This window comes from Gracilinanus agilis, chromosome 5 (genome assembly GCF_016433145.1).
Source record: "Gracilinanus agilis isolate LMUSP501 chromosome 5, AgileGrace, whole genome shotgun sequence".
Classification (NCBI taxonomy): Eukaryota; Metazoa; Chordata; class Mammalia; order Didelphimorphia; family Didelphidae; genus Gracilinanus; species Gracilinanus agilis.
This window is the reverse complement of record NC_058134.1, coordinates 55861306-55871405: the sequence shown is the minus strand read 5'-3', so window position 1 is coordinate 55871405 and position 10100 is coordinate 55861306. Positions and strand designations below refer to the sequence as shown.

The 10100-nt window shown below is 35.4% G+C and overlaps 1 protein-coding gene across 1 annotated transcript in view; it reads left to right on the top strand.

The window, feature by feature from the left end:
* The window catches only part of ITGA8 (integrin subunit alpha 8), a 227081-nt gene that overhangs the window by 155989 nt on the left and 60992 nt on the right, over positions 1–10100 (top strand). Inside the window, exons 23-24 of the mRNA XM_044678920.1 lie at positions 2864–2944; positions 6824–6941. Of these exons, the coding sequence (XP_044534855.1) occupies positions 2864–2944; positions 6824–6941 (199 nt within the window). The remainder of the gene's footprint in view (positions 1–2863; positions 2945–6823; positions 6942–10100) is intronic.

Sequence of the window (10100 nt, the reverse complement as noted above, 5' to 3'; positions counted from 1 at the left end):
TATATATATATATATATATATATAGACACACACATATAAAATGGACCCATGTGGTCACCTTTTCCATTTTTTGTTCTCCAGAAATGAAGCTTAATCATTGAATGCTGACTCTCCTTGCTGATATAATCAAATGGTCCCAGAATCTTAGAAGGCTGAATGGTCTATTTAGGAAGGAGGGAAGGAAGAAGGAAGGGAGAGACAGCCAGAGGGACAAAGATAAAGAGATAGGGACAGAAAGGAAATGGTGAGTGGTGTGGAAGGAGGAAATATGCTAGTATTAAAAGAAGTGAAAAACATATTTATCCTTGATAGACATCAGGATGCATTCATATAGAGGAAGTTCACCATTAATTTGCTTAGAAATAGAACGGAAAGTATAAATAGCACTGTATCATAGACAATGATGGATTACTTGTTTAATATAACAGCAGTATTAGCAAGGGAGGTTTCCTGCTCAGAGTGGTCAAGAAAACATACAAATTTTACACATGGTAATTGTGGCTCTTTTCTTATGAGGAGGTTTTGTCCAGCACTAGACTCAATACAAATTTCTCTAGAAATTCTTTGCTACGGAATATCACAGAATATAGGATATAGGGTAGATGTAGGATAATTGTGAATAGAGGACCAGAAATTTTGGTTTTCAGGGCTTTGATTGACTTTGTTGTATTTCTAAAAAAGCCAGCATAGCCTTCTTGTTGGCATTTTAAAAAATGGATTCCATACTCAATAACCATTTATATCACCCGAAGAATAATAATGCCAATTAAAATAGTTGGAAATAAGACACAATTGAAATACACTCGGATACACATAAGCATTGCCTCTTATAATTCAATCCTTGTGTTCTCCATTACTGTGGAAATAAAAGAAAGTGTAGCTACTCCTTAAAAGTCTCAAGCCTGCAAATTAGTGATTTGCTCCAGACTTAGAAGAAATTCAGAACCCCCAAAACTACATCTAGCAGAATCATTTAATTGCTTCTTAGTGGTTAGTTATTCAGAATAATACTCCTTAGAAAGCAATCTTTCTAGCTGACTGATGCACCCCAGATGTGATAATAACAAAGCAATATGGTAACAGGGGTTCAAACAATGGTGAGCAAGTTCCTCTAGGCTTATACCAGCACTAGCCCACTATAGAAATCGAGCCTGACATCTGTCCATTTCTGTTTTTTATGTGTGTTTGTAGTTTAGGTTGCCTTATCAGTGCATGTGATCAACCAAGGCTTAAAAAAAAAGAATTGAGAAAACCACAGAAGTACATTTTAATGACCTTTTCCCCATCTGAGAATTTCTATTGAATTTTATCCTATTCTTCCCAGATTCTAAATTTAGAGAGCTTTAAAAAGCTAACCAGAAGAAATCCTATTCATTGAGAATTCAGCTCTATACCATTTTTCATTGAATCAGTCTTTCTCATCTTAGAATCCCAAGTATAAACCCAAGTGTTTCTCCCTGTGGTATAACCAGACTATCAGACATTCCCAATCTGCCAACAGTTGCAGGATGTAGATAATGTGCTAATTTTAATGCATGGTAGGAAATACATAAGGTTCAGTAAATGCTCAAGTTTTATAGGACCTAATTTCTTTTCTTTGTAGCTTTGAATAGTTGACATATCTATCTTTTATTAAATAAGAATGGAGGTGGGGTGACATTTTACCCAGTTTGCGTGAGAAAATATCAGCAAATATAAGAATGATTTTATTCTAATTTTTTCATTACAAAAAAGTGATTTTTTCACCCGAAATTCTTGAAATATTCCCTAGACAATTCATTGCTCAATTATTAGGGCATAGATGATGCAGTTTTCAACCCATCCTGGCTTCTCTTTATAAACTAAGATACTTCCCATGTACCCACACAGTGAATAAAGAGAGTATTAACTCAAGAAATAGCAATCTGATATAGTACTGAAATTGATATTAATAATAATAATTATCCACACCCCTCATTTTAAAGGTGGAGAAACTGAGACCTGAGAAATTTATGTGACTTCATTAAGATCACACAGGTAGTAAGCATCAGAATGTTACATCCTAACAACAACCCAGCAATGACAGCTAACATTTATATGGCACTTTAAGATTTGCAAAGTGCTTTATGAATATCTCATTCTATCCTGTTGACAACTATGGGAGAGAGGTGCTATATTATTAGAACCCAGGTCCTCTGACACTAGGGCCAGGGATCTTTCTACTGAAACATGAAAATAAATTTGCTATGAGGGCAATAGATAATATCAATTCTTTCAAGATCACTACGTAAATACTCTTTTGATTGTACTTCTTCAAAGGTAGTTATTACCATTGCACCACTTTATTAGTAAGAAAAATTAAATATCAGTTGAATAATCTCTTGTGAAATAGACAGTGGAAATAATGCAGAGATTGATGAAATCATCTGCTTAGATCCTGGGATGCAAATTCAATGTCATCATTATCTTCTCAAATGCCCAAAACCAATTCATTTCCCAAGATTTACACTGTTTTCATATAAAGTCTTTTTTTTTTAAAAAATATTGTTATTATTGTCGTGTTTCAGTTTTGTGTTCAAATCTTCGTGACCTCATGGAACCCCATGCCACACTGCCTTCCATTATCTTCCCAATTCTGTCCAAGCTCCTGTTCATCACCTCTATGATGTTATCTATTCATATCATCTTCTCCTTTTTGTGTGCTATAAGTACTAAAATGCCTTACACCTTAAAAGATTATTTTATTTTCAAATAAGATTTCTTTCAGAATTCTCAATTCAATTATCTTTGTTGATTTTTTAAAATATGGACTGTATTGCTGAGAATCATTAGTATGATTGGTATCTTTAGGACAATAATTAACTTCAGTATTACTATATTTTAGTTCCAATAAGGATAATCCAGACAGCAATTCTGTGAGCTTGAAAATCAACGTCACTGCTGTGGCCCAAGTAGAGATAAGAGGGTAAGTAACAAACTATCTATCTAATATCAAAGTCACATATCTGGGTATAAAAAAGATAAAATATTGAAAAATGTTATAGATTAAATTTTTAATTTTAGATTCTGCAAGACCTAGAGGCAGAGTGGGGTATAGTAGATTCAGCACTAGGCTTAGAGTAAGGTAGATTAGGGTTCAAATATTACCCCTAGCATTTAATAGCTATATGACCCTAGACTAATCACATAATTCTATGAACAAACACAGAGACACACACACATACAGAAAAGGTGCATATCTTTGTTTTCTACATTTACATAATTTTATGTGATATATGTATATTAATATATATGTGTGCATAAATATTTATGTGGCATATATTTTTGTATGTATAATACCTATAACATGTTTCTATACACATTGATATGTATTTTGTATTTATACATATGTGTATGTGTGCATATAGGACCATTATGTGATGCGATGGATAGAACACTAGGATTGGAATCAGGAAGAAGCACCTTCCTAAGTAGAAATCTGGCCTAATACACTTTGTAGCTATGTGACCCTAGGCAAGTCATTTAGCCCCATTTGCCTTGATTTCCTCATCTGTAAAATGAGTTAGAGAAAGAAATAACAAATGACTTCAGTATCTTTGCCAAGGAAGTTCCAAAATGGGGTCCTAAATAGTCATACAGGGCTGAAACTACTTAATAACTATAATAGTAACAACATATCTATGTAACAAACACACACATCTGTGCTGGTGGAGTAAGTTCCCATTGCAAGGATTGCTACTAAAGTTTCTTTGTGTATTCACATATTCTGCTAGCCCTTTGTCAAAGAGTATAAGAGACATTAATTGTAGATTTTCAACTGTAGCTTTTTATAGAAAAAGAAACAATGAAAAAAAAAAACCTTCCTAAAAATAAAGCTTTCCAAAAATGGAATGAACCTTTTAGGAGGTGACAAATTTCCTGGCCGTGGACATCTTTAAGCAAAGACTGGAGATGTAAACAGGATTCATGTTTTAGTTAGGGATTGAACTAAGTGATCTCCGAGATCCCTTTCAAATCTAAATCTAAATATTAGACCTCAAATATCTGTGCTTTGATCTACATAGGAATTCACTCAGTGGTAGACCAAAGTCTTTCAATGACTCATTGACAGGGTTCATGAATTGACATGAACAAGAAACATTTCATCTGTTAGGTTGCTTTCTGAAGATGATCTCATCTATATTTAGTTCTAATTCTCTTTGATTACAAAATGACAGTGTAATCAGAATCTATGATTTCCAATTTACCATGATATCTTAGTGGGTGATGGCTTATATATCTATCATCCAAGAATCAGCCTAAGTATGAGAAGGTGAAAACCAAAATTTAGGGCAATAGATGGTTAATTTTTTTATTACAAAAATTTACTAAGCCATCTATTAAGGAATCAGGAGAGTACCTGCACTGGTGAAGTCATGAATCTTTTAAAATAAGCATTCGCCTTAGATCGCCTGACATTTCCTACTCTCCTCTAAGATGAGCAAATTTCCATTGGGTAACAGAGTGTCAGAATTCACTTTGCAGCAGTTTCTTGTGGTGGTTGGTTTTTTTCCAGAATGCCAAAGCAACTTGTCAAATTAACAAAACCAGGCATTTCAGCTAAAAACTGAGCTTATCCTGTTGTTTAGGGACCTTGTAATTAAATGAAGGATTCACTTAATGGAAAGCTGTTTTGGTGCATGAAGATATCTCACTCTTTGTGACCTGAGTTTTCTGACATACACACCTCTTGATTGTTAGGGACAGGAAAGAAAGATAACATGGTCTGATTTAAATTTCCACTAACCATCTTTTGGGGCAAGTAACATGAAGATAGAGAGGCAAAGAGCGTGGATTGGCTGACTTATTCCTGGTTATTCACATTAGAAGTCACAAAGTGACTTGGAGTAGCTGGAGTATGTTGTTACCTTTATCTTGTTCCATCGTGACCTTCATAAATTTTATCCTATAAAGACACAGTTAGGTAGAAGGTATTTAGAGGTAAATCTAAACCGTGACAATTTTGGCATAGCTAAAATTACAGTGTAGTTTCGATATAATTGAACAATGGAATATGAAAACTTAACTGGGGGAAATAGGTTGATGGATTTGGATTTAAACATTCTGAGTCTGTACCACTTACAAAGAAAAATTAGGCAACAAAAAAATGAAAATGAATTTTTGAGTGGATCAGACTTATTCTGCATTGAAGATAGCAAATCAAGTTAACTTAATAAAAACCATTTAAGATACAACCCTTACATACCACTAATTTCCATTTTCATTTCATTTTAAAGCTAGCTTTAGACACTGAATAATTTCTTAGATTTGTGTTGATGAGAAGAATAGACAGCAAGGCATTATTCTTTGCTACTTTATTATTCATCCTTTTGTACTTTTCATATATATCAAATGTGTTTAAAAGTTGGGACTCTTCAAGAGCAATAAATCTCAGTGTCCTAACCTGACATAAAATTAAATCAGTGTCTTATTGCAAATAAAATGGAAAATTAAAGAGAGCTATGCTTTGGGTGAAATATAGCTATGTGAGCCATGGGCAACTAAGTTAAGGCTTAATATAAAATACTCCTTTTGTTTTCTTATATTGACCTTCTGAGGTAATTGTATTTGTCTCCTTATCACTACTATGCCTCCTTTCTTGATAAGGAAATACATGAGCCCTTTGTGCTAATAACTGTAACGTGTCATCCAAATATAAGCTTTGTTTTCAGGGATGTGGTCATTTAAATTATTGATCTAACTTTTCGGATTTGATGCCCAATTGATTCCCTAAGGTGGTATTAAAGTTCTTTTTGACCATTTTCAAAATAAAAGTCTTCTCTCCAACTATTACCATTAGTAGAGAAGGCATTTGTCAAAATGGTGGGTTCCTTTAGGAATGAAAAAGGAATGTGTTGAGTTTCTTCCATTCTTGATCTACGGGGAAAATGAACCTTTTTGGTCAGCAGCAAGTATTTTTTTTTTAAAAACCAGGCACTATCTTAAAAATAAATTTGAAGCTCTGTAGCTCTTTTTATTTCTGCATGTGTTTTCTGACCCACCATGTGGATTTCTAGCTTGGAGGAAAAAACCAACACCACTGGAACTTGCTAGCCTAGTTCAAAACTGGATAATCTCAGCTCAGTCTTTTAAACACAACTACATCTGAATTGTTGACATTGTGAGCCATTTAGAAGAACTGGCTCATGCTGCAGCAGATTAAAAGCTAGAAACCAGGCTGAGAAAGCAATTCACATGAGAAAAGGCCTAGGGGGAATTAGTGGGTCAACAGTGTGAAGAGGCAGGCAAAAAGCTTTAACTGACTGAACAGGACTAGAGTGTGTAGAGTGAGGGAGGTGATCGTCCCTGTGTTTTCTGACCTTCTCAACTCACCTTTGGAATGGTATGTCCAGTTCTGGGTGCCACATTTTTCAAATCTCATTGACCAGTGGCCCTGTGCCCAGAGGAAGGAGGCCAGGAAGGGGATAGTAAGAGGACTTTAAACTCATGCCACATAAATATCACTCAAAGGAATTGGGTATGTTTAGCGTGAAGTAGAAAGTTCAGAAGGGACATGAGAGTCTTCAAATGGAAAAGGGAATAGACTTCTCTTCTTGGCCCTAGATAGAAGTCACAAAAAATTCAACTCAATATGAAAGAGATAAAAAAACTTCCTAAAAAAGAGAGCTTTCCCCAAAGAGAAGGAAACTTTTTGAGGTTGATGGATTTCCTGGCAATGGACATCTTTAAGTAAAGACTGGAGATGTAAACACGATTCTTATTTTGGTTACAGTTTGAACTAAATGAGCTTTAAGACCCTTTCCCAATGATTAGACTTTGAGTATCTGTGCTTTGATCTGTGTAGGAACTACTTCCACTATGGACCAGAGTCTTTCAATGACTTCAGATCTGATAGTGATGATGAGTTGTCATGGCCAAAACGAATTTCATCTGTTGGGTCACTTTCTGATGATGATCCAGTTGTATTTTGTTCAGTATACAATGATGACTCTTCCATGGGGCCATTAGAATGGTTGAAAGTTAACCTTTCATTATAGTCATTATATTCTTCTTTCTTAAAATGATCAGTTACTATTGGATAATCTTAAAAAAACCTCTCCCCCCTCAACAGTTTCCTCTTATTTAGGGAAGGGGGGGGCTTTTTTATTCAACAGAGATACCAATTCAACAATTTTTTAACATGTAATTGTTATAATTAAGGTAACGCGCTAGATATTAAGGATATAAAAGTAAATGTGACCCAAACCCTGCTCATAGACAGCTTCAACTTTATGGGAGGAGGAGGGGGGAAATACATATGTACATATATATATATATATATATATACACATAAATGTGCATACACATATACACAAATGTGAGAAAATAGAAAAGAAGTATACAGAAGAAGTCTGGAGTAGATTTAAAGGGTAGGACCAGGAAGGGACAATCAAAGAGGTAGGAATGGGAATTATAATAATGATGTAGTGACCTGGAAACCAAAGGAGTAGAGGGTAACAAGGAAGATGGGACTACCACTTCCAAAATAGTTCAGCAAGGTCAAGAAAAATAAAGGCAAGAGGGAGAAAAATGTTTTTATTTAGGGATGAGGTACTCAGTAGTAATGCTCCATTGGGCTCTTTAAGTAAAGTGATGAGACAAGAAAAATTATAAGGAGTTTAGGAGTAAAATTCTAATTGGTGCTAGATGAAGAAAGCAAATTTATACTAATCTAGCTAAGAAACTGGACAATAAATATTTTGTTGTTGTTCAGTCATCTTGGTTGTGTACGACTCTTCATATCCCCACTTAAATCCTCCTGGCAGAGAAGCTGGAGTGGTTTGCCATTTCCTTTGCCAGCTCATTTTACAGATGAGGAAAAACTGAGGGAAACAGTTAAGTGCCTTGCCCAGGGTCACACAGGTGTCTCAGGCCAGATTTGAACTCAGGAGAATGAGTAGGAAGATAAGCAATAAATGGGAGAAGAGATAATGGATGCCAGAGGAAAGTCTGAAGATTCTCGAGAATAGGGATGATTGATGAAGCAGGTTTTTAGAGATAAGAGGGGAGTTTGTGGTTGAGAGTACAGGTGAAGAGATTGACCTCTCTCTAGAGTAGGGTCATTTGTTCCTCTGAAATTGTAAGAAAGGGAGGTAAGGATGTTTCTTTGTAATTCAGCAAGATTTCTGGAACATGTTAGGAAAAAATCGTATATGACCCCACACCTCAAGAAAGCAACTTTTATTAATTACTTTCAACCAAAAGACTCTGAGATTTTTTTGCAATCTCAATTGTATATAACAACTCAGAAAACTTGATAGGGATTTTTATTTTCAGAGAAGGCATACAGAGAGGATAGTATCACAGATACAGAGCTAGAAAGAATATTAGAAGACATTAAGTCCAACTTCCTCATTTGAAACTGATGAACAGAATGATTATGTGACTTGCCCAGAGTCACACAGCTAGTAAATATCTGATTCTAGATTTGAACCTAGGTCTTGCTGACTCCAAATCCAGCGCCCTATCAACTACACCATGCTGTTTCTATTAAATGATTTGCCTAAGGGTTAGAATTCAGTTTAAAATATTTTTGTTTTTTCTTTGGACAGGAATTACCCAGAAGGGAAAATAAAATTTGAACTTTCTTTGGGCTGAGTTGATTACTGGCAACACTTAAGAGGCCAAAGTGATTGATGGCCAAAAGAGATAGTTTCCATTGAAATTGCTCCTAGTTTATGGTCTGTGAATTCTTCCTCTCATAGTTTTTTTGATCCTAGCACTACTTGGTGGAAGGACAAGCACTGGTTTCTTAATGGTGCCTTCAGTTAGAGACTCTTCTAAACATCAATTTGCCTTGGACTCTGACAAAATCATCTTTTACTTACCCTGAGTGGCCCATAGTTCCGATATCTCATCAGTGATAAATAGCTAAGATATGAAATAATGAAATTATATTCCATTCCTTTTCACCCCATGCCCATATTCCATGTTGTGGGTAAATGTGTTACATGTAAAAATACTATCCTATCAAACTGCCACCCAGCTTATCTTATTAGATAATACTGATTCCTATCTCATTCTCCCAAACTGTTTGCAAGACTCTTGAAATACCCAACCAGATTCATCCAGGGCTTCCTCCCTTTAACTCTGAGCCCCAGCCTTGTGACATAAAAATGAGATATGGCAGGAAGAACCACTGAAAATTCGGAAATGGAAAACCAAGATGGGGCCACTTCTCCAGTGTTGCCTTACCATTTCCTATCTTCACCACAGGGCCCATCCACCTTTCAAGTTACCTTTTTGTTCTCTACTCATTATTAGCTAGACTTATGCCAATGAAGCTCTTCTCTAGTGCCTCATTTGGTTTAAAAGTGAGGGCAGAGCCAGCAGAATGCCAACTCTGACAGCTTTGGAAAGGCTTCTGAAGTGAACTTAGCAACAGGCTTTAAGGTCTTTCATGTGAGAACCAGCCTAGATAAGCTTTGAGTAGTCCTACCACTAGATGATGGCCATAGTAACTCATTAAGCCAGTGATGGGCAAACTTTTTAAAGAGGGGCCAAAGTAAAGGAAATGCTCATCTGTCAGTCTGTTTCTAAGGCAACTCTTTTGAAGTTTCATTGTATTGTATCCTACTCATTGTATTCGTTAGATTAGGAATAATATTGCACATAGGGATAGAACATTTTAGGGGGTGGCATCTACCCCCAGGGCTGTAGTTTGCCCATCACTGCATTAAACCATTTCCTAATGTATCCAGGAGTTGTAATCTGAGTCATGGAGGAAGAATCGAACCAGACAGTTGAGGTCTCAGATGCTAAAGGTATTGAAGCATCAATACTTGAGGTATTAAATTAAGTCCATATTCTTACATCTTTGGATATCCTATGTAGACATCCTAAATATACCCCTATATATTTTTAGGTGTGTTTAGGATGGAATACATTGCTAAATCAATCAAAATAAATAAATAGATAAATTTTAAAAGAATTACCCAAAGTACTGGGCTATACTAATTGTGTGACTCTGGCCAAGTCACTTAATCTTTGTCTGCCTTAGTTTCCTTAACTATAAAATTGGAATAATAATAATAATAACAACAATAATAATAATAATAATAATAATAATAATAATAATAATA